This window comes from Trachypithecus francoisi, unplaced genomic scaffold (genome assembly GCF_009764315.1).
Source record: "Trachypithecus francoisi isolate TF-2019V2 unplaced genomic scaffold, Tfra_2.0 Lachesis_group11, whole genome shotgun sequence".
NCBI classification, from domain to species: domain Eukaryota; kingdom Metazoa; phylum Chordata; class Mammalia; order Primates; family Cercopithecidae; genus Trachypithecus; species Trachypithecus francoisi.
Window position 1 is genome coordinate 124,825,420 of NW_022681456.1, and position 24,615 is coordinate 124,850,034.

A 24,615-nucleotide genomic window follows, 5' to 3' on the forward strand; every position below is an offset into this window, starting at 1 on the left:
GTAAAGATCTTAAACAGCCAACTCAAACTATTGTACATGGACTTCTGAATAAGTTGGGGGTTTTTTGTTTTGTTTTGTTCAAGACAATGTCTCACTCTGGTTGACCAGACTGGAGTACAGTGGCATGATCACAGCTCACTGCAGCCTTGACCTCCTGGGCTCAAGCGATCTTCCCACCTCAGCCTCCTGAGTAGCTGGGACTAAGGCAAGCACCACTATGCCTAGCTAATTTTTACTTTTTATTTTTGTAGAGATAGGGTCTCCCTATGTTGCTCACACTGGTCTTGAACCCCTGGGTCAGTATTCCTCCCACCCCAGCCTCCCAGTGTTGGGATCACAGGTGTGAGCCATGCACCCGATGAGATTTAATGAGTTTCTTTTTTTCCTTATTTTTCCTTTTTTTTTTTTTTTTTTTTTTTTGGCCAGGTAAGTATTAATGAATTTCAAAACTAGAATATGATGCCTTACACTTGTGATCTTCATACTAATCCACAATATTCAGTAAATCGCAGTTGGAAGAGAGAAGAAAAGCTGAATTCCCTGTTTTCATGACAATTAAATTAAATATTAGTTGCTAGATGCCCAATTTCAGTGACATAACAGCCTTCTCATCCCACTCCCCTTCTATAATTCTGAGGGTTTGGTGTGGAATGAGGTAAGTCAGCCAAAATTTGCTTATAAACATACTTTATTGTACATAGACAGTGGATACTGAGAATGATCAAGTAAATGGAATTTTGAACAGGTAAAGAGGAAACAAAGGATTAAGGTGTCCCTGTGGAATAGTGCAAGATAGGAGTGCCCCACCCATAGTGTTATCTACAATAGGTACTCAGGGGAAAGGACCCCAAGGAGTCAGACCATGAATGTATGACCAGCACAATTCTATGATCAAACTCTACCTCTACTTCCAGCCAGACATCTCAACAATCAAGTTCTATTTAAATAATTCCCTCCTGTCTTCCTTTAGTCATGATGAAATAATGAGAATATCATAAGGAACAGAAGGCAATGCATTGGTCATGCCTCTTGGAGAGGCTGGTGGGATGTATCTGGATTAATCCTTACTGGGGGTGCTATTTTCCTGCATAGTCTTCTTTATCCAGTCAACATAGTTCTGTACCCGTGTGTAGAGCCCATAGGTCCCACACTGGGGTCCCCAGGACACCAGGCCAGCTACGTAGAATTTGGTCTTGTCATTGGGATCCTGTACAGCAAAGGCCCCACCACTGTCCCCTTTACAGCTATCCATGCCCTTCTCTCCTCCAGCACAGATCATGTTAGGAGTGAAAACATAGGCCCCTGCATCTGCTTTGGGGTTTTCCACTTTCACTTCTCTGCACTTTCTTAAAGGAGCTACAGGTAACGTTGCCGCTTTGAGGCGAAGAGCGCGATCTCTCTTCTCCGTTCGGCCCCAGCCTGAGATCAGTCCCAGGTCCCCATCCATGAGGTTGTAGTCAGAAGAGGTGCCTGGTAGGCAGATGGGGGCGACGGTGGGTCCCATTTTCACTGGGTCTTTCAGCTGCACCAGTGCAATGTCATTATCAAAATTTGTTCGTGCTTCTGGCACTTCCAGCAGCTTCCATCCCGGATGAATAAACACACGCTCAGGAATGAGCATCTTGGATTTTGCCAGCCGTGAGGTCTGCACTGAGGTGGACCCAACATACATTGTTGGCTCCTGATTTCCCTCCACAACATGAGCTGCCGTCAGCACCCAGTACTCATCAATGAGCGCTCCACCAGCCCATGGGTTGTCAAAGAAGACTTGCCAGGGGAAGTTTTTAATATCTGCATCGGATCCGCCAATTATCCTCTGTTTTCCTTCAAAGGGTTCTCTGGGGACTCCACAGACTAGGAAGGAATAAAAAAAAAAAAGAAAAAAAAAAAAAACACGGGGAAGGAGCAAGAAATGATACTGGCTTCCTGCAAATCCTCCAACCACTCAAATAATTTTACTTGCTAAGTTGCAGGGTTCTCTAGTACAAAATGGTTAATCCTATTTGGTCAACAAGCTCAATACCTGACCCACCCTGGTCTTACCTAAACACCCCACTTTGCTAATGTCATAGCAGGCTCATGGGAGAGCTCAGTTAACCAGAGGCAGTGTGTGAATCACTGAGTCCAGATGCACTAGTGCCTCACACTATCCACAGTGTGACTCACAGCCCCTCTGGGGGCAGGGGTCCCCATTCCACTTCCCAACTCGGCATGTGAGGCCAGTGCCCAACCAAGAGCCAGTGCTGGAAACCCTTTTCTCACACAGTTGGTGGAGGAAGGAAGCTTTCTGCCTTCTTCAGATGCCCAGATCAAACTTTAATCGCCTTCTTTACTGGAGTCCTAGTGGCACCTGAGTCCCTCCTACTAAACCACAGGTCAGCCTAGGAAGTAGAGAGGGGTCCCTTCTTTGGCCTTGACCTGTCACTCCCAGTGACTGGTGCCATTACCATTCAGTTATACTAATAACTGAATTCAAGTGAAGCTGCTTACCTAAATCCCTTGCTAGACAGCCGGGAGGGACTCCAAGTTGAGCACAACAGGCTTTGGACTTAGACAGACCTGGGCTCAAAGCTGGCCTTCGCAACTTGCTAACTCTGCGAACTTGCACCCACCCATTGACCGGTCAAGTAAGACTAATGACACCTAGCTCACAGGGCTGTTACAAGGACGTGAATGAGATAATAAACACAACAAATAAGCTTGGTCTTTAGTTCTCAGTAACAACCAGGATGGTCTTTATCCTACTGGATTTGCCCCAGCCTTCTGCTACCCAACTCTGATCTTCCTCGTTCCTTGAATTCCTCGATATCTTGCTGCCATATAAACGTTTAATATAATAACTAGGTTATTTAACTAGTCTTGTTTTTGAATGTTGATTACTCACTCTCAGTTTTCAGGCCCTGTTTTTAGCAGTTCTGTATCTTCTCATTGCAGCTACATTACCAGACAACAACTGTCGCTGGCTGACGCTTATATTTCCTTGCAGTCGGCCTGGCTTCAGTGTAGCTGAGGAGGTTCCCCACGGCCCCAGCAGCCCACAGCACAATGCTACTGCCACCTCACTGAGCTGGACTCTGGCAGGCCACTGTTCAGTCCTTTCCCAAGACAGTTACAGCTGCTTTCAGAAGGTGACTCCCATTCACCCATGCCTATCATGTCTCCCCAAGCCTCGGCCCTCCTTACCTGGAACACATTTCGGCAGCTCTGGGCTCAGCGCCTCATTCACCCAGCTCCCATTACTAGCACAGTGATACTGCCCTGGAATAGCACAGAGAACACAGGCCACACTCACCACCACATCTTTGCTCCCTCTTCCATTCCCCCACAGCCTGCCCCATTCTTTCAGAGCCTCAGCTCCTCTGGGATTCAAGTAGTAAATCAGATTAAATAAGCCAGAAAAAAATATCTTCCTCCAATCCCTCAGGCCTCTAGCCCGCCAGGGGAGACAAAGGGAACATCTCCAAAGCAGAAGGAAAGAAGGCATTGGGAAAGTGGGAAAAGAAAATACAAAGCAATGCGGAGAATGTATAGTGTCTCATCCAGCCCTTCATCTAGCACAACCAAAGCCTCCACATCAAGAAAGCCAGTCAGTGTAGCTTGCTGGCTTGAAGCGGAAGGCATTGCTCCTGTGGGCTGTACATGAAATAACTGGTCCAAAGGTGGGTAATCCCACAGAATGGATGTTACAGAGGAATTCCTGCGGCAGCTGTGAAGCTGAGCTGGTGACCTCTATGATTCCCTATGACTGGTGCTGCCCTGAGCGTGCCCTGCTCCATATGAAAAGTGTATCTTTAGATGAAGCTAAGGGGATGAACAATGTCTGGCCTATCGCCTTCATTTGTCTCCAAACTCTCTCTGGCACAGACAGATTATGCTATTTATCCTCCAACACCTTCTCACTCTCTCTCCTCCAGTAGAAGAAACCTACCATTTCCTCCATTTTCCATGTAGTAATATGGCTCCTCACAAGTGTAGCGGGTGACAGAACCAAACAAAGTGCTCTCTGGGTCTTCAACTTTACCATTCTCAATGGATTCAGGAAGGCCACAGTCCACAGCTACCAGACCAAGGAAGGAGAACGACAGTCAGGACAGCCACTTCCTCCAAGGAAGAGTCAAGGGGCCAGTTTCACCCTCACTGCTTCCCCACCCCATATCCACAGGCACACCTGGGATGAACCTCCCCACACCAGCCTCTCTGTGGCCATCCTCCCCAGCTGGCATCTCTCAGCTCTCTGGCCCACTGAGATGCCAACTCAGATGACCCTGTGAAAGCTGTAGTGAAGAGCCTGGTTCTCAGTGATTGGTGAAGGCCCACTGGAAGCCACAAATGCACCCACATGGGGCCATTAACTTGACCTATCCCAAGGCCCCTTTCTTGGAAAGAAACGTGCCGATCTAATTGGCCTGGGAACAGATTCGGGGCTGAACTAGAAAAGCCTCCATGACTGGCTTCCCTTCAAAAACCCAACCCACTCCCTCACATCCCTAAGAGGAAACCATGCATCTGAATTGGGATGTGCTGATCTTTCCATTCTCTCTGAGAGAAAAAGAAAGACTTCCACTTTGAAGAGACACGTACGTTGACATTTCAGTTTGGAATTACTCCACTTTCCATTGCTTTGACAAGTCGAATAGAAAAATGTTGCACCAACACGTCCCTGGAGAATAATAAACATCACCACTTATTTCTGAAGAGAGATATGGGAAACCAAAATCAAAACTGGAATTGATCTCTGGCCTTGGATCAATGAGGAGTCCTCACCACAAGAAGCTTGGGAACATCTTAGCAGACTGACCCAAAGCACCCAGGAGATGAGGCTGACAGATAGCTTTGCCCCAACGTGTCAACCCCCTTCCCCAAGAAGACTGAAGGCAGAGAGAGAATGCCAAGCTGGCAAGGGAGCTCTGTGACTCACAAGGGAGAACTACAGATCTTAAGCTGTTGTGTTTATGGGAAAGGCGTTATACCTTGATCACACACTTACGTTGGTAAACAACTGGACAATTTCAGTACACTCATCCTGATCTGGGGCCAGGGATTAGGGAGAAGCCAAGATGGTACTTTACCTCCACAACTTCAAACCCATCCAGACAGGTTATCCGCACCACATCTCTAAACACATATTTTGCCTTCGCAGGCTCCCAAACAGAAGTGGGAGTTTCTTCTTTAGGACAGGGGATTGCTTGAAGGAACAGAAGTTGGGGCAAGAAAAAAACATTACTAAATAGTTGAAGACTCTCATTCTATTTACATCATTCTCACACTTTCTAAAATCATTCAGTTGTCCTCATTCCTGATGCTTAACATTCCAATACAGCAGATGTCTAAAATCATATGGCATTACCAACTAAACACCCCCAAACTGTCTGCACTCTCAGGTCTAGTTAAAGGATTACTAGGGGTTGAGGCATTCCTAGCAACCATTGACTGGTTTAGATTTTCCTGAGGAAGTGAAGTATCTCAGGATACTATCAGAACAACAATCTATCTGTTTTTCAAATTATTGTTGCTTTGTTTTTGTTTTGTTTTAGAGACAAGGTTTTGCTCTGTTGCCCAGAGTGGACTCAGACTCCTACTTCCTGGGATCAAGTGATCCTCCTGCCTCAGCCTCCCCTGGTAGCTGAGATCACAAGTGCTTCCATTGTGCCTGGATCATCTACCTGCTTTGATCCCACATTGTTTGGGGGCTTTGGTATCACCAACCAAAGAGGCACTTCTAGGTTACTCACTCCATGGTAGTAAAATTTCCAGCCCTTGTTTTGCCCTGTTAGATCAGTTTGGAAGATGATATCAAGAGCATTACTCTTGGTTTCAATATTTAGTGGCCCAGGGAATCCATGACCGCAATAAGGACCAAATTGCTGATCTCCTGCAACAAACTGAACGAAATGATGAAATCAGAAGAGGGAAAGAACTAAAGGAAAGAGGTAAAATTGGAAGATGGGAGATAAAAGTAAGAGAGGCATTGAATGTCACATAAAAGAAGAAGAAGGAAAATAAGGGTCAGGAGAAAAGATAATTTTATCTTCAGGCTGAGTGCAGTGGCTCACGCCTATAATCCCAGCACTTTGGGAGGCCAAGGTGGGAGCATTGCTTGAGGCCGGGAGTTTCAGGCCAACCTGAGCAACATAGCAAAACCCCATCTCTGTAAAAAATAATAATAATAATCACAATAAAAATATTAGCTGGGTATGGTGGCGCACATCTGTGGGCCTAGCTACTCAGGAGGCTGAGGTGGGAGACTTGCTTGAGCCCAAGAGGTCAAGGCTACAGTGAGCTTTGACTGCACCACAGCACTCCAGCTTGAGCAACAGAGCAAGACCCTGTCTCAAAAATTTTTCTTTGTCTTCAGGGAGAGATCTCTTTGTGTAAGTTGAGGGTGGGGGTATTAATCAACTGTCACGCACAACTAAACTGTCAAGGCAGTTTCCCTCTGAGTCAACTGGTTCCACATCAAAATCTTCTCTCCGCACAGTCACCACCACTTGGAACCCTTCCTCCAGCCGGATCTGGTATTCACACCTTGAGTTCTCTGGATACGGTTTGGGATAATTGGGACTTGCAATCTCCCCAATCAGTGCAGTGAATACATCCCCACTGCAATTAACTAAGAGAGAAAAAGTGAAAGGGAGAATCAAATACAGCATCAAGCAAAGGAATTCCTGTACTATTCTATGATTCCTTCTCTCAGAAACTGACAGTCCTCCATTCAAACTAACCTGAGATCCCCGCCCTAACTGGAGGCATGCAGCAATTACACATGCAGTACATATCAGCAGGAACACCCAAGCCCTATTAGGTTTCCATCACTCTGCTTAGGATGGAGCCTTTTCTGGTTATGAACAGCCCCCAGTAGACTCTTTACAGGCATCTATCTCTCTTCTCCAATTAACTAACTTTACCCTGTAGTCTTATCTTCCTCCCTTCTTGTGGCTTCATCTCAGCTTATGAGTAACTAAGAATAGATGCCAGTAGTGAGTGATATAATGGACTCTGTGGACTCAGTGTGGGAGGAGGTTGGAAGGGGGTCGAGAAAACTGCACATTGGGTATAGTGTACACTGCTCAGGTAACAGGTGCAATAAAATCTCAGAATTGACCACTAAAGAACTCATCTATGTAACCAAGAACCACCAGTACCCCCAAAACTACTGAAATTCTTTAAAATAATAAATAAATAAACAAACAAACAAATAAATTTTAAAATAAAAAAGAAGAAATGCCAAATGAAGGCTGGGCCTAATCGAAGTTGGAAGGGTGGACAAAGCCCTTTCTGAGGCCCCAGTCATTCCAAATCCCAAGGAACATGCGACCCTCTTGATACCAAGCTCACCTCCACAATTCTTCATGTCATCATGGAGGAAATATTCCGGGGGGCAGGAGCAGAAGTAACCACCAATGAAATTGTTGCAGAAGTGGCTACAAGGGGCATCTACAAAATCTGTGCATTCATTTATGTCTACAAAGAGTAGAGAGAGGCTGAGGTCAAGAACAAACACCAAGAAGGGAGAATGAGGTTAAACCCAAAACCTAAGTGTAAGAAAAAGTAGGAAAGGCCTGTTGCTTAAAGATCTCTCTAAGGATCGCATGTCAGGCTGGTATTATTCTATATTACTCTCCTGACATATGATTCCAGGGTTGAACCCTACCACTACACAGCTATACGGGAGCTCGTGTGTGTGTGTGTGTGTGACATAGCCTCACTCTCTCACCCAGGCTGGAGTGCAGTCGTGCAATCTCAGCTCACTGCAACCTCCACCTCCTGGGTTCAAGCAAGTCTCATGCCTCTACCTCCTGAAGAGCTGGGAACACAAGCACGCACCACAACACCTGGTTAATATTTTGTATTTTTAGTAGATACAGGATTTCACCATGTTGGCGAGGCTGGTCTTTAACTCCTGGCCTCCAGTGATCCACCCGCCTCAGCCTCCCAAAGTGCTGGGATTACAGGCATGAGCCACCATGCCCGGCCTAGGGAGCTCTTAATGTCAGAGATCCTTGACTTTTCCCATGTACGGAGCATTTCAGCTCCAGGGATGACACTCTGCAAGGTAAACATCATGACGATGTCTTCTGCAAGAAGGAATCAGTACATTCATTGCTTTATATGATGTTGGTCCTTCTATCAAATCTAAACAATAGTTTGGCTTTATGAGATGTCCTAGCTTCATTTTAACCTGGAGAGAGATACAGAAGTACCCAGAATTTGAAGGTTTGAATGCCATATATTGAATGGGTTTAAATACTACACATTCCTCATGTGATTCTTGGCAAGTTATTAACTTTCCTGGTCTTTATTTTCTTCATCTTTATATGGAGCAAATAATACCTACCTTGAAGGGTTAAAGTGATGATTGTGTTAAAATAGGAAAAATCCCCGACACATACCCAGTTTACAGTGGCTCTCAATAAATTACTGTGTATTATGTAATATGTGTTATTACCATTATCATCATCACCACTAACATATGATCATGCATTTGAATTTCACAAAAGTGATTTATGGAGGGACCCAGGCCAAGTCAACACTTTTTGTATGAATTACAAACAGAATCCCCATTCAACGTGTTCCTCAGTGGATTTCTCACTTCTAATCTTTTAGCTGGGTCAACAAGGCACATGCAGAAGGGTGAGCCTTACCTGTGGCAACATAGTATGCAGCAAATCCCGTAAAACGCTCTTCATTGGAAAAGTCTGACTTAAAGATCACCTGGAGTTTGTTGTATGGGACTTGGAACTCTTCCACAATTGGAGAGTGGGGATTGTTACTGGTCCTCTGTCCACAGAGCCTCCCTTCTTCAATGTCTCCTGACATTATCTAAGAGAAGAGTCAACAACAACAACAAAAAAAGCTAGGAAAAGGTAATATTTTGGTATGGAGGTAAGAGAAGGGACAGAGAGAGTAGAACATTTATGCCCCTAGGACTTGACTTCAGTTCACTGTGAGTACAGGTGTCTCTCCCTCCCACATGCTCATTCTACTACCTCAACCCCGGTCTTCTCTCCCTATTCTTTTTGTGCTTATAACATACCTGCACTGAGTCATATGCACAGTTCTCTGACAGCTCTATGTCCAGATGGGTGAAGTAGAGGTGAATCCCATACCCTTCAGGAACTTCTATGTCCCAAGATTTCTCTACCTCACTGGGGTAGGCCTGAGGATAGTTAGGGGACAGGATCTCCCCATACATGGTAGGCTCAGCATAAACCCATGCCAAAAGGGAAAACAGGACAATGCACCTGAAAAAAAAGAGGCATAGATTGGCGGGTGACCCAGGCACTAGCTGCCTAGGACAGAAAGCGCTATTTCTCAGAGGCAGAAGAAAGGGGGAAGAAGATAGAGGTACTCAGTCGGTCGGCCATGGAGGAGAATCTTAGGTCGGAATAAAGAAAAGGCCCTCGTCAAACCAAAACCCAGGCTTCAGATAAGAGCCTCCCCCCTCTTTTTTTTTTTTTTTTCAGACAGGGTCTCACTCTGTCGCCCAGGCTGGAGTGCAGTGGTGCGATCTCAGCTCACTGCAGCCTTGACCTCCTGCACTCAAGTGTATTTACTACCTCAGCCTTTTGAGTAGCTGGGACCACAGATGACATGCACCACACTGGGCTAATTTTTTTTTTTTTTTAATAGAGACAGGGTCTCCTTATATTGCCCAGGCTGGTCTCAAAGTCCTGGGCTCAAGCAATGCTCCTGCCTCGGTCTTCTAAAGTGCTGGGATTATAGGCGTGAGCCATCATGCCTGGCCCATGAGCACTTTCCTTGAGAAGATGAAGGGAATAGAGTCTGTGTAACCTCTGGAGATCCTTGATGACTTACCACATCTCTGGCGATTCGTCCACCCTGGTGAGCTGCCTGTCTCTTGGTCCTGGCTTTCTGGACCTCGGGACTTTGGAGCCTAAGGGGTGGTAGGCCTGGCTGTATTTGTCTGACAAATACAGGCACCTTCTTTGGTGGTGCGGTGTCACCTGGGGCTCAGTGTCACCTTCAAAGGGATAACACACAGGTTAAACAGAGCCATATCACCAACATCGCCGCACGTCACCGGGCCCCTCACACCCTCCCTAGTTCAACTTCAACTAACTTTCTAGACTATAACTAAATTGTATCCTTCCCTCCTTGCCTCTCTGGACTTTCTCCTAATTTTTCTCCAAAGGAATCGAGTACTTTCTCCCAGTTTTCTTCTTCCTCTGTTGTCCTCCACCAGCCCCACCCCGACGGTATCAGTCTCTCTCCTGCCCTCAAGAACAATGCTCCCATTTCCACTCGGGTTTTCAGCAGTCTTCGTGCATCATGACCATCCATCTAGGACAGCCCCTCTTCTTTAACCATGATCTCCTTATCTCCTTAAGCAGCCCTGTCTGCTGTTTATCATTGTGTGCATCTCTGTTGATGCTCCCAACGCCCACGGATGGAGGCAGGAGCTTCTTTCACTAGGGGAAGTCAGGGGCCTTGGAACAAGCAGTCCGGGAAGGAAGTGCTGCCCCGCTGAGGCAGGGTTGCGTGAGGAAGGAGAAAAGGGACAGCCAAATGACAAGGAACATAAAAACTTCCTACATTCGTTTTCCAGAGTTTGTTTGGGCTTTGTCCCTGCTGCCACCCCCGCTCCCCTGCCAACTTACTGAAAATATAAGCTATCTCCCCACAGTTCGTAGTAAAGTCTTGCTAACATTGCTTTAACCCTGAAAACAGTGGTAGGTAAGGGGGTGAAGTAGGGGTGGATGAGGTGAGCTTAGGAAAAATAGGTTGTCTATATTCTGCCTTTTTTTTATTCTGCCTTTGTCACCCTCTATCATTGCCCTAAGCCCTCCTACGTGACGTTTTCTGCCTTTCTTTCTTCCTGCATCAAAGCTCTGCTCCTCGTTTGTAAGAATTTTACCTTCAGAAGCTGGTAGGAGCAAGTGGGTCAGTCCCCTGTCTCCTGCCAGTGGGCACGCTGGGCAACCCCTCCGGCCCCCAGGGACAGCAGCACAGGGCCTTGACGCTCCCTCTGCAGGAACCTCCGGTCAGCCTCCCTGTCCAGGTTCTGTTCATAAGAGTGTGCATGTCTGAAATTCCCTGATCTAAACAGAGGGGGCTGGGAGACCATGACATAGGGAAAGAGTAACTCAGCCTTGATCTTGGAGCTCCCTCTGCTTTTGAAACAAGGATAGCATCCTCCTCCCAGGCCTGAGAGGCCTCTATCCAGGGCTCCAAGCGGGAAAGGAGGAATGGGGAATTTCACCGATTGCTTAATGCTATTTTTCAGCCAAAGGGCGTGTTTCTGAGTTTTCAGGGAAGTCAGGTGATTTGTGGGAAAAGGCGGGGATTGGTACCAGGGGAAAAAACCAAACCCAGAAAGCCCAGCCCTCCAAATGTGTGTGAATCATGAATTAAGGGAAAGTAGTTATCAGAAATGCAAGTCATCTCTGCTTTAAAGCAAATGTAATGGTGGATAATGACTTACACCGAGACCCAAGGTGGTACGGCGTGAGGCTGCCTCGTCATAGCATGCCTCCACATCCCTTCCAAACATCGAAATTCCACCCCCTCACTGAGCCCCTTTTCAGATCCAAGCCAGAGTCCCTTATCCATAACCCTCGGAGCCAGCTGTATTTTGAAATTTTATAGATTTTTTTAAAGCTATGTAGTCCATGGACCCAGTATTAGGTAATACCTCCTCCTCTCCCTCCCTTTATGGACCAGGATAATCCCCTATTAACAAACATTAAGATTTCTGCAGCTAAACAGATTGATCTTATGGTAAGTGGATAACTAAAGATTACAAATGACACCAGTTCGGGTCAGGTTTTGCTGCCAAATTGAGTTTTAGTCCCAAACTTGGAGACAAAAAACGATAGCCAGGTGTTGTGACACACACCTGTAGTCCCAGCTACTCAAGAGGCTGAGGCACGAGGATCACTTGTGTCAGGGAGGTCGAGGCTGCAGGGGGCACCATTGCACTCCAGCCTGGGCAACAGAATGAGATCCCATTACAAAAAAAAAGAGAGAGAGACTTTGTTTTCCGAGTCCTTTGGATTTTAGAATTGCAGACAAGGGAATGAGGGGCAGTGCCACTCCACAGAGCCTTCCCTGAACTCAGCTCCCCTTTATGCCCCTTTAGTTGGCTCAGCACTGAGCCTGGAGCCAGAAGACAGGCTCATGTCCTAGCTCTGCTCCTCACCAGAGGTAAGGCCTTAGGCTCATCACCTAACTTCCTGATTTCTTTTTTTTTTTTTAACCTGGCTCACTATTGACAGACCTAGTTTCTTCAGATATAAAACAAATCACATCACTCCTGCCCGCCCTACATGACTATCAGGTGGACCTAATGAAATAATTTGAGCAAACAAGATTTGTACACTATGGTACCTAATAAATATACATGTTAAAAGGAAGAGAATCATGAGCCCGTAAGGTCTCAGAAGGCAGGTGCTGGGTCTGATTCATCTTGGTATTGTCCACCATGTCTAGCAGCGTCATGCAGACCACAGATGTGCATGCAACCATCTGTGGCTCCCCTGGCTGCCCCACATTCAAACCGCTTGGCCATATTTGAGGAGTTCCCCATCATATCAGACTTGGGAACAGAGCCGACCTCCCAAGAAAGAAGATGCAGGCACAAGAAGGGTGTCACCCCCCTCCTCAGCAGCTCTGGAGCAGGCTAATTTGTAATCACCTGAAGGGTTCTTCCTGCCTGCTGCGTAGACAAAACCAGTTCACTGAGACCATGGTATTGCAGTAGAGAAAGAGTTTAACAACGCAGAGCTAGCCAAGTGAAAGGATGGCAGTTTATTAATCAGATCAGTTTCCCCAAGAACTCAGAGGCTAGGGTTCTTATGGATAATTGGTGGGCAGTAGGAGCAGATAATTTGGTGGGCAGTAGGAGCAGAAAATGGGTGCTACTGATTCATTGCAGATAAAATGATACAAGTGGAGAAAACAGACCTTGTGCACTAAGTCCACCTCTAGGTGGGGGCCACAGGACTAGTTGAGTCATGAATCATTTCAGAATGCAGAAGTCTGAAAAACATCTCAAAAGACCAATATTTGGTTTTACAATAGTGATGTTATCTATAGGAGCAATTGGGGAAGTCACAGATCTTGTGACCTCTGGCCGCATGACTCCTGAGCAGTAAGGGATTATAGGAAGGCAAGCTAGGGGTCAATGGCTGGTCATCGGTTAGCTACACCCACATCTTAGCAAAATTCAAGCCCCTCCCAAAATCCTCAATCTTGTGGCCTTTCATTTGTTTTACAAAGGCAGGTCCCTGAGCAAGGAGAGGTTTCGTTTTAGGGAGCGACTAGTATCATCTTTCCTTCAGAGTTAAACTGTAAACTAAATTCCTCCCAAGGTTAGCTTGGCCTATGCCCAGGAATGATCGAGGACAGCCAGCCTGTGAGGGTAGAGGCAAGATGGAGTCACCCATGCTAGACTTCCCTTACGGTCATCATCTTTGCAAAGGCAGTTTCACATGCACACATGTTCCATTCGTCAGAGGCCCAGGCTTTGAATCCAGAGGCAGTAATGCCAGGAAGCAGGGACCCTGGAGCCTGTGGGGACAGTGGTGGCCACAGCAAGATCACAGAGGAGGTAGAGTTTTCAGCAGCACCCAGCATCCAGTCCCAGTGGGTAAGCATTGTAAGCTGAAGCATCCAAGGCACGGCCAAAGAAGTGGCAGCAGAAGCAGCCAGGTTCTGACCATTGTCCAGGCGGGGGAGCTTTCACACATAGCTCTGCAGCTCCCCTGGCATTTCCGCGAGCAATCCAGGATCCCTTTCATACATTCATCTTCTGCTAACTAAAAATAATGGCTGATACAACATGCTCAGTGAGTACCTGAGGATTGGCTGATTGAATGAATGTGCCAAAGTGAATTCAAACCATTCACTACCTTTTGTTTTAGCCGTGTGACCTTGAAAAAGTTACTTTGCCTCTCTGAGCTCCAGCTTCATCAGGTGTAAAATGGGGATAATAGCACCTGTTTAAGACATAGCTATCACTGTCAGGGCCCATTGTGGCCAAGATTAAACAAAATAACGTATGCTAAGCATTCAGCATATACCTGGTACTCAGTAAGCTTTTAACAAATAACAAAACATATTAACTTCTCCAAACACCAAACATGGCAGCAGTAGCAGCAGCTTCCTCCCCATCAAGAGCATGCTTCAGTTAATAGCAAGGAAAAGAGGACACCTTATCAATGTGTCCAGGGTTCCCTCTCCTTTTCCTTGTAACTCAACGCTGCCTGATCTTGCCAGAAAAGTTAGACTCTTCCCTACCCTCACCTGTGTTTTATGTTCACTTCAGCTATTTTGCCATGAAATTGAAATATATTGCCAGAAGCAGTGGCTCATACCTGTAATCCCAGCAACTCAGAAGGCTGAGGCAGGAGGATCGCTTGAGGCTAGGAGTTCAAGACCAGCCTGGGCAACACAGGGAGACCCCATTTCTCCAAAAAGTGTTTAAAATTAGCCAGCCTGCGGTCCCAGCTACTCAGGAGGCTGAGAGGCGGGAGGATTGCTTGAGCCCAGGAGTTCAAGGCTGCAGTGAGCTATGACCACAGCACTGCACTTCAGCCTGGGTGCTCCGTTTCCCAACTCAAATTTCATCGGTCAGGCATGGTGGCTTATGCCAAAGTGCTGTAATCCCAGCACTTTGGTAGATCAAAAAGAGAGGATCACTTGACGGCCTGGAGTTCAAGACCAGCTTGGAGAAGATAGCGAGATTTCATCTCTACAGAAAGTCAAAAAATTAGTCAGGCATGGTGGCATGCACTTGTAGTCCCAGTTACTCAGGAGGCCAAGGGAGGAGGATCACCTGAGCCCAGGAGTTTGAGGCTACAATGAGCTATGATCACACCACTGAACTCCAGCCTGGGCAACAGAGTGAGATCCTGTCTCAAAAATAAATAAAATAAAATTTCACCCGGCTATGATATCTAGGTAGCTATCGGAGATTCACAATGAGATTAAACGATGGTATTAAGAAGCCCCAACAATGAAATGCCAACAATAAAGTTTTTGAACAACAAATAACCCTCCCATTTTCAAATTTGAACAAAAAATAACCCTCTCATTTATCAAACTCCAAAATTAAAGTTCAAATCCCATTGCAAACTAAAACTAGGACATTAAAGTCAAAAGTAATTGAAGCCCAAAGTTTCTATGGTAAAGCCACAAAACCATCAGTTCCCATTTGTGTTCTGTTTAATCTCAGCTAGTATGTTTCCAATCCCTGGGCAGTTGTGGTCCCTTCAGAAGCTGCAGCCTGGGCTGGAACAGGTTAGTTCCTCCACGGCTTCAAAGACTGAGTTCGGAGGCAAGCCTTCCATGAGCCTCAGTTTTTAAAATTCCAAAAAGTTAATGAGACACAAGAATATTGCAACGCCAGCCCCATAACCACAAAATTTAGAAAATGAGCTATCCCCAGACCCCAAGACAATAATCCCAGGCAAAATTAAAATTATATTTCCAGAAACCAGCACTTAATGTCACCAAAATCCAAAGAAGAAATTCAATGGTATCTGAGGGCAACAGAAAAGATTAAGCTTAGTTTAAAACCTTACCTTGAGGCCAATTTATGCCAATTGTTCAGAATCCATGTCCTGTGGGCCAGGTGTGGTAGCTCATGCCTGTCATCCCAATGCTTTGGGAGGCCAAAGCAGGAGGGTTGCTTGAGTCCAGGAGTTTGAGACTAGCCTGGGCAACATGGTGAGATCCGGTCTCCACAAAAAAAAGAAGAAAAAAGTGCCAGGCAGGCTAGTGCATGCCTATAGTCCCAGCTACTCAGGAGGCTGAGGTGGGAGGATCACTTGAGCCCTGGAGGTCAAGGCCGCAATGAGCTGTGATCACACCACTGCACTCCAGCCTGGGCAATAGTGAGACCCTGTCTGAAAAAAAAAAGAAAAAAAGTTGGCCGGGCGCGGTGGCCCAAGCCTGTAATCCCAGCACTTTGGGAGGCCGAGACGGGCGGATCACGAGGTCAGGAGATTGAGACCATCCTGGCTAACACGGTGAAACCCCGTCTGTACTAAAAAAAAAATACAAAAAACTAGCCGGGCGAAGTGGCGGGGGCCTGTAGTCCCAGCTACTCGGGAGGCTGAGGCAGGAGAATGGCGTAAACCCGGGAGGTGGAGCTTGCAGTGAGCTGAGATCCGGCCACTGCACTCCAGCCTGGGCGACAGAGCAAAACTCCGTCTCAAAAAAAAAAAAAAAAAGTCTATGTCCTGTGAACTTAAACACCATTGGAAGAAATCATGTAGAAAAAGGTTAATTGGGCATTTTGTACTTGCCATATTGGGATCCTTACAGGTGGAAGTTTTAAATTCGCATGCCCTCCCAACACCATCTCCCAACGTTGTCCCCATGAGCCCCAAGCTGTGGGCTCCTCAGTGCCTTGTTAGTTGGTGAACTCTCCCTAGGTGGAACTCTAGCAGCCTCCATGATATTAAAAATAACCGACATTTCCATCATGTGCCTCTTTTATGACTTCTGCCACTCCTCTTTTTTGGACTCACTAAGACCTAAAAAGTCTTCCTTAGGAGGGCTTTCCCCACACCCACATGTTCATTTCAGCTGAAAGCAGCATCCTCAGCAGATTTTTGAACTGAGGTTGTCACTGAAGCTTTGAAGCCTGAGCCCCAAGGTAAAGACCAATACCTCTACCAGATGCCCTAACACGAGTTTTTCTTCCTCCCCGTTTTTATTTATTTATTTATTTATTTATTTTTAAAGACAGGGTCTCACTATATTGCACAGGCTGGTCTTGAACTCCTGGGCTCAAGCGATTCTCCCTCCTCAGCGTCCCAAAGTGCTAGGATTACGGGCGTGAGCCACCATGCCCAGCCTTTCTTTCCCCTTTTAATTTCAGTAACAAATTAGGGTGACCTTAAGGGTACAGGCAATACTAGCAAACCTATCTATAATAAATATATCACCTTGAAACTCACTGATATGGTTAGACTTCGTATCCCCATCAAAATCTCATCCTGAATTGTAATCCCCACGTGTGGAAGGTGGGAGGTGATTGGATCAGGGGGCAGTTTCCCCCATGCTGTTCTCATGATAGTGAGTGAGTTCTCATGAGATCTAATGGTTTTATAAAGCAGTTTTCCCTGCTCTTGTTCACTCTTCTCTCTCCCGTTGCCATGTGAAGAAGGTCCTTGCTTCCTCTTCCCCTTCTGCCATGCTTGTAAGTTTCCTGAGCGCCCCCCGACAAGCCCCCACTGACTCCAAGCCATGTGGAACTGTGAGTCAATTTAACATTTTTCTTTTATAAATTACCCAGTCTCAGGTAGTATCTTCATAGCAGTGTGAGAATGGACTAATATATCCACCCAGTAATTTGGGGGGAATTTTCCATTCTCAAGTCTGTAAACAAGCCACCCAAGTTCAAGGTCAGTCTTTCCACAATTTCTTCCTCAGTCCTGAACGTAAAATGGAATTTGCCAATCTAGTATTCCCTACCTAAGCAGGGCACTCACAAATTAAAGCTAGAATCTTCCTAGTGCTCTAGAGCACAAACAGAACTCCACTTCCTTGCAGAAGGCATTTCTACAAGGAAACATTATGAGTTAAGGAAGAGAATACCACCTGTTTTGTTTTTTCTAAGACCACCAGATCGGGCGCAAAGGAATCAGCGACTAGGCAAGGGTAGGAGCAAAACTGCAAGTTTATTTTGGTCACCTAAGGTGTGGGGAAGAGGTCTGTCGGCCTCCGGCAAAGAAGGCCGACAGAGTCCCCCCGTGGGGCTCTCGGACGGCGTTCCTGGAGTCCTGACATCCTGATAGGAGTGAAGGACTGAGGAAGGCCGCGCCTGGCGTCCCTCCAGAGCGGCTTTTCTAGGAGTGGGAGGGCAATAGGCGGGGCACGGGCGTGTCGGGGGGCGTTCCACAGGTGTGACCAGGTAAATCTTGGTCTCTTCAGATTGACGTCACCTGGCGCATGCCCAGTTGGTCTGCACCTTCCCGGGCGTGGGCTGCATTTTCGGCGCGCGGGAAAAGTTGGGATGAAGAACCCGGAAGTGCGCCATCTTGCCTCCGTTTGTCCAAACACCACCCTACAACATACAGGGAATCTGGACTATTGTCAAGAGCTGTAGACATAAACAATGTTTGCCAACGTCTCAAAGCAGTTAGTATCAATAAAACGAAAAAGAAATAGTTGATGGATACACTTTTTTAACCTACAAAAATTATACAAACGAAAACAAGGATCTATTAAAAGAAATAAAGTAAATGCAGGGGAAAATAAAAGAAAATAAGTACGGAAAAGGAGCAGGAACAAGGTAAAGCCAAGGTAGGGGAGCTGCTCTTCTCCACCCTCCACTTGCGCTTTTGTGTTACAAAGCACAAGAAGACTGTATTAAGTGCCTCATAGCTTACAAAGATGATAGGGTCAGAGTCACAACGCTAGGTAGAGGAAGGTAAGCAATATGAAAGAAGTGTGACAAAGGACTTCAGAGCTAAAAGGAAAAAGATACTGCATCTGGTTAAGGAGAAATCAGAAAGAAAAGGCACCATGGATGCGTTGAGATTTCAAATGGGACGTGAATGGCTGGCATTTCAATGGGGATCTTACCCTTCCCCTTCCCTTTTTCTGTTTTTTGTTTATTTGTTTTTGAGACGGAGTCTCGCTGTGTCCTCCAGGCTGGAGTGCAGTGGCGCGATCTCGGCTCACTGCAAGCTCCGCCTCCCGGGTTCACGCCATTCTCCTGCCTCTGCCTCCCGAGTAGCTGGGACTACAGGCGCCCACCACCACGCCCGGCTAATTTTTTGTATTTTTAGTAGAGACAGGGTTTCACCGTGTTAGCCAGGATGGTCTCGATCTCCTGACCTCGTGATCCGCCCGTCTCAGCCTCCCAAAGTGCTGGGATTACAGGAGTGAGCCACTGCGCCCGGCCTCCCTTTTTCTGTTAATGACTCTACCAATTTCCCAGCCATCCAGGTTCAAAGTTTAGTTGTCTTTTTTTTTTTTTTTCCTTTTTTTTTTTTTTGAGACAGAGTCTCGCTCTGTCGCCCAGGCTGGAGTGCAGTGGCCGGATCTCAGCTCACTGCAAGCTCCGCCTCCCGGGTTCACGCCATTCTCCTGCCTCAGCCTCCCGAGTAGCTGGGACTACAGGCGCCCGCCACCTCGCCCGGCTGGTTTTTTGTATTTTTTAGTAGAGACGGGGTTTCACCGTGTTCGCCAGGATGGTCTCGATCTCCTGACCTCGTGATCCGCCCGTCTCAGCCTCCCAAAGCGCTGGGATTACAGGCTTGAGCCACCGCGCCCGGCCTCTTAGTTGTCTTTAATCCTCCCTCTCCTCTGCCCCCAAATCCCTGCCGAGACCTGCTGATTCTATCTTTTCCATGTCTTTCACATCCTCTGCCCTACTCTAAGTCAGATCCTCATTTCATCTCATCTGAATAGATGCCTTCAAAGTATACCCTCTTTCCTCCTTTCTCAGGTCCCCAGTCCTAACCTACACAAACTGAAAACTTAATCTTTCCTAACGACAACTCTAAGTGCAGTTTTAAAACCTAGTGACTCCTTTTGTCTTCAAAATTAGATTACAAAAGGTAGTTCCTCCAGATATTTTACTACTTCCAAACAGAGCATCTGTTCTCTAATGGCAGCTTATTGAAACTTCCAATATTCTTATGCTAATTCATTCATTTGCCCAACAAACATGTATTGAATGCTCACTGTGTAGGGGAAATTCAAACACAAACCAGAATCCCCAGTGCTCTCAAGGAACTTACTTTCTAATAGGGAAGAAAGGCAAAAAAACAAACAAACAAACAAACAAACAAACAAAAAAACAGTGTGGAAGTCCAAGGATAGCAGGTGCAGTGGTTTTTACACATGACTCGAGGAAGCTAGCCAAGATGGCAGACTAGAAGCAGCTTTTGTGTGCCGCTCTCATTGAGAGAAATAGAAGGGGCAAGTAAATACAGCACCTTCAACGGAAACGTTTAGGTAAATGCATTGGGATTCAGTAAGAAAACAACTCAACCCACAGAGAACAGAGAAAACAAGGCAAGATGACCACCCACCCGGGAGCGACACGGAGCCAGGGGAGTCTTCCCTGCCGAGGGAAGCAGTGAGTGAGTGAGCAAGCCTGGGGACCCATGCTTCTTCCAGATTTTTTGCAGCCCTCAGGTTAGGAGATCCCCTCATGAACCCACTCCACAGGGCCTGCAGTCTGACACGCAGAGCTCTGTGGAGTCTTGGCAGAGCAGCAACCCAGACACACATAGAGCCCCAGGAGTTTTAGATACTTGGGCTTCCTGGCAAACGCAGCTGTAACTCCAGCAAAGTGTGAGGTTAGACCCCGTGCATACTCCTAAAAAAGGGATTGAATCCACGGGGATGAGCAGCAATGGTCTACAAGCCCCGCTTCTACAGCTCCTCACAGGGTAAGACCCACTGGCTTGGAACACCAGCCAGCCACCAATAGCAGAGTTACCCCTCCCGGAGATGGAGTGCCCAGGGGGAGGAGTGGGCCTGCTGCCATCTTTGCTGTTTTGCAGCCTTAGCCATTGTTGCCTTCAGTGCTGCCATTCTACAAAAAAGTGGCCAGACTGCTTTTTTATGCAGGTCCCTGACCTGCTTCTCCTCACTGGGTGGGACCTCCCAACCGGGGTCATCAGCCAGCCTCACCAGTATTTTCCAGCTGGCAGTGGTCTGAGCCTTTCTGGGATGGAGCTCCCAGCGGGAGGGACAGGCCGCCATCTCTGCTGTTGTTGCCTTTGAACTCTAGGGAGCAGGAGGCAACTAGAGACTGAAGCAGTCCCCTGACACAGTGCAGCAGCTCTACAGAGAAGTGACCAGACTACTTTTTCACGTGGGTCCCAGATCCCATTCCTCCTCACTGGGCAGGACCACCCAACCAACCGAGGTAGCCAGCCACCCCCACAGGTATTTTCTGGCTAGCAGCAGTTCCAAACCTCCCTGGGACCAAGCTCCCAGAGGGAGGCAGGCTACTATCTTTGCTGTTTAGCAGCCTTAGCCATTGTTGCCTTAAGGCTTTAGAGAGTACACAAAGCACAGCTGCCTATGGAAAAGTGGCCAGACTGCTTTTCTATGCAGTTCCCCAACCCCATTCCTCCTCACTGAGGGGGATATCCCGAATGGGGTGTTCAGGTCAACAACAGGTCCTCACCTTCCTGGGATGGAGCTCCCAGAGGGAAAGGCAGGCCACCATCTTTGCTGTTTTGCAGCCTTCAGTGTTGATGCTTCAGGAGCTGGAAAATCCGAGGTGACTAGGGACTGAAGCAGATCCCCAGCATACTGCAGCGGCCCTACGGAAAGGTGGTCAAACTGTTTGTTATGTGGGCCCCCAATCTCTGTATCTCCTCACTGGTTGGGTCTTCCCAGTCTGGGTCTCCAGCCACCCCCAACCGGGGCTATGGAGCCAGTAGCAGCTCTGCAACTCCCTGGGACAGAGCCCCCAGTGTGAGGAGCAGGTTGCCATTTTTGCTGTCTTGCAGCCCTCGCCCTTGCTGTCTCCAGCTGTAGAGAGTCCAAGAGGACCAGGGGCTGGTCCAGACCTCCAGCAGAGAGCACCCATTTCACAGAAAGGTGGCCAGATTCTTCTCCACACAAGTTGAGGTCCTCACTTCTGCTCACTGGGAAGGGCTGTCTGACCCTGGGATTCCAGCACAACCACCCTGCCCTTACCTGGCCCCTTCAATCAGAGGCAGCCCAATAGTTAAAGGAGCACCTACACACAGAGAAGAGAAAGAACCAATGCAAGAACTCTAGCTACTCAAATGGCCAGACTGTCCTACGTCCTCCAAACAACCTCACTAGTTCTCTAACAAGGGTTCTTAATGAGGCTGAGTTGGCTGAAATGACAGAAATAGAATTCAGGATGCAGAGACTAATGAAGATGGTTGAGATTCAGGAGAATGGCAAAACCCAGTCCAAGGAAACTAAGAATCACAATAAAATGATGCAGGACCTGACAGATGAAATAACCAGTATAAAAGAGAACCTAACTGATCTGATAGAGCTGAAAAACACACTACAAGAATTGTACAATGCAGCCGGGCACAGTGGCTCATGCCTGTAATCTCAGCACGTTGGGAGGCTGATGCAGGTAGATCACTTGAGGCCAGAAGTTCAAGATCAGCCTGGCCAAATAGTGAAACCCTTTTTCTACTAAAAATGCAAAAATTAGCTGGGCATGGTAGCATACACCTGTAATCCGAGCTACTCAAGTGGCTGAGACGTGACAATCATTTGACCCTGGGAGGTAGAGGCTGCAGTGAGCCAAGATCATGCCATTGCACTCCAGTCTGGGCAAAAGAGTGAGACTTTATCTCAAAAATAAAATAAAATAAAAAATAAAAGAATTTCACAATGCAATGCCAAGTATTAACAGCAGAATAGACCAAGCTGAGGAAAGAATCACAGAACTTGAAAATTTGCACTCTGAAATTAGATAGCCAGACAAAAATAAAGAAAAAAGAATGAAAAGGAATGACAAAACTCCTGGGAATTATGGGATTATGTAAAGAGGCAAAATCTACAAATCACTGGCATCCCAGAAAGGGATGGGGAGAAAGCAAACAACTTGGAAAACATATTTCAGGATATCATTCATGAAAACTTTCCCAACCTCACAAGAGAGGTCAACAGTCAAATTCAGGAAATACAGAGAACCCCTGCAATATTCTGCACAAGAAGATCAACCCCAAGACATATAATCATCAGATTTTCCAAGATCAAAATGAAAGAATGTTAAAGGAAGCTGGAGAGAAAGGGCAGGTCACCTACAGAGGGAGCCCCATCAAGCTAATAGCAGCAGATCTCTCAGCAGAAACCCTACAAGCCAGAAGAGATTGGAGGCCTATATTCAACATTCTTAAAGTTTTTCTTTAAGTTTTTTTTATCTTCAACCAAGAATTTCATATTCAGCCAAACTAAGCTTCCTAAGCAAAGGAGAAATAAGATCCTTTTCAGATCAGCAAATGCTGAGTTTGTTACCACCAGACCTGTCTTACAAGAGGTCCTGAAGGGAGCACTAAATATGCAAAGGAAAGGCCATTACCAGCCAATACAAAAACACACTTAAGTATACAGACACTATAAAGCAACCATACAAATAAACTAGCACAATAACCAGCTAACAACACAGGATCAAATCCACACATATCAATACTAACCTTAAATGTAAATGGGCTAAATACCACCATTTAAAAGGCAAAAACTGACAAGCTGGATGAAAAAAGCAAGATCCTATGCTGTCTTCAAAAGATCCATCTCACACACAATGACACCTATAGGCTTGAAATAAAGGGATGGAGAAAAATCTATCAAGCTAATGGAAATCAGAAAAAAAAATCAGCGGTTGCAATCATAATTTCAGAAAAAATATACTTTAAACCAACAACAATCAAAAAAGACCAGGGCATTACATAATGGTGAAGTGTTAAATTCAACCAGGGCCGGGCGCGGTGGCTCAAGCCTGTAATCCCAGCACTTTGGGAGGCCGAGACGGGTGGATCACGAGGTCAGGAGATCGAGACCATCCTGGCGAACACGGTGAAACCCCGTCTCTACTAAAAATACAAAAACTAGCCGGGCGACGTGGCGGGCGCCTGTAGTCCCAGCTACTCGGGAGGCTGAGGCAGGAGAATGGCGTAAACCCGGGAGGCGGAGCTTGCAGTGAGCTGAGATCCGGCCACTGCACTCCAGCCTGGGCGACAGAGCGAGACTCCGCCTCAAAAAAAAAAAAAAAAAAAAAATTCAACCAGAAGACATAACTATCCTAAATATAAGTGCACCCAACACAGGAGCACTCAGATTCATAAAGTTCTTAGAGACCTACAAAGAGACTCAGACTCCCTCACAATAATAGTTGGAGGCTTCAACACTCCACTGACAGTATTAGACAGATCATCAAGGCAGGAAATTAACAAAGATATTCAGGACCTGAACTCAGCATTGGACCAAATGGATGTGATAGAGCCTTACAGAACTCTCCACCCAAAAACAACAAACTATACATTCTTCTCATTACCACATAGCACATACTCTAAAATTGACCACACAATCAGACACAAAACAATTCTCAGCAAATGGCAAAAAACTGAAATCATAACAAACTCACTCTCAGACCACAGTGCAATAAAAATAGAAACAAAGACTTTAAAAAATCACTCAAAACCATGGAATTAAACAACCTGCTCCTGAATGACTTTTGGGTAAATAAATAATAAAATTAAGGGAGATATTAAGAAGTTCTTTAAAACAAATGAGAACAAAGATGCCACATACTAGAATCTCTGGGACACAGGTAAGGCAGTGTTAAGAGGGAAACTTATAACACTAAATGCCCACAACAGAAAGTTAGAAAGATCTCAAATTAACAACCTAGCATTGGCCGGGCGCGGTGGCTCAAGCCTGTAATCCCAGCACTTTGGGAGGCCGAGACGGGTGGATCACAAGATCAGGAGATCGAGACCATCCTGGCTAACATGGTGAAACCCCGTCTCTACTAAAAAAAAAAAATACAAAAAACTAGCCGGGCGAGGTGGTGGGCGCCTGTAGTCCCAGCTACTTGGGAGGCTGAGGCAGAAGAATGGCATGAACCCGGGAGGCGGAGCTTGCAGTGAGCCAAGATCCAGCCACTGCACTCCAGCCTGG

At 46.5% G+C, this 24,615-nt stretch overlaps 1 protein-coding gene across 2 annotated transcripts; it reads right to left on the reverse strand.

Moving 5' to 3' along the window:
* Positions 1 to 670: 670 nt before the first annotated feature.
* Positions 671 to 11,233, reverse strand: LOC117090593 (complement C1s subcomponent). Of its 2 annotated transcripts, none has more exons than XM_033222974.1 (12): positions 10,877 to 11,233; positions 9,817 to 9,982; positions 9,035 to 9,242; positions 8,643 to 8,820; positions 7,336 to 7,461; positions 6,411 to 6,610; positions 5,729 to 5,882; positions 5,070 to 5,185; positions 4,582 to 4,660; positions 3,929 to 4,057; positions 3,184 to 3,258; positions 671 to 1,854 (listed from the first exon to the last, which is right to left on the reverse strand). In XM_033222974.1, the coding sequence occupies exons 2-12, from the start codon at positions 9,819 to 9,821 to the stop codon at positions 1,058 to 1,060; spliced, it is 2,067 nt and encodes a 688-aa protein (XP_033078865.1). In that variant the 5' UTR covers positions 9,822 to 9,982; positions 10,877 to 11,233; the 3' UTR covers positions 671 to 1,057. The 2 variants fall into 2 exon arrangements, with proteins under 2 accessions (XP_033078865.1, XP_033078866.1); XM_033222975.1 differs by having other exon boundaries at positions 9,817 to 9,895; positions 10,877 to 11,061.
* Positions 11,234 to 24,615: the final 13,382 nt, after the last annotated feature.

Bases quoted from the DNA above. Each gene is read 5' to 3' on its own strand.
- LOC117090593 (XM_033222974.1), bottom strand. The intron at 7,462-8,642 runs GTAAGGCTCACC...TACTCTTTGTAG, and splicing joins TGCATACTATGTTGCCACAG to ACATAAATGAATGCACAGAT. The intron at 6,611-7,335 runs GTGAGCTTGGTA...TTTCTCTCTTAG, and splicing joins TGACATGAAGAATTGTGGAG to TTAATTGCAGTGGGGATGTA.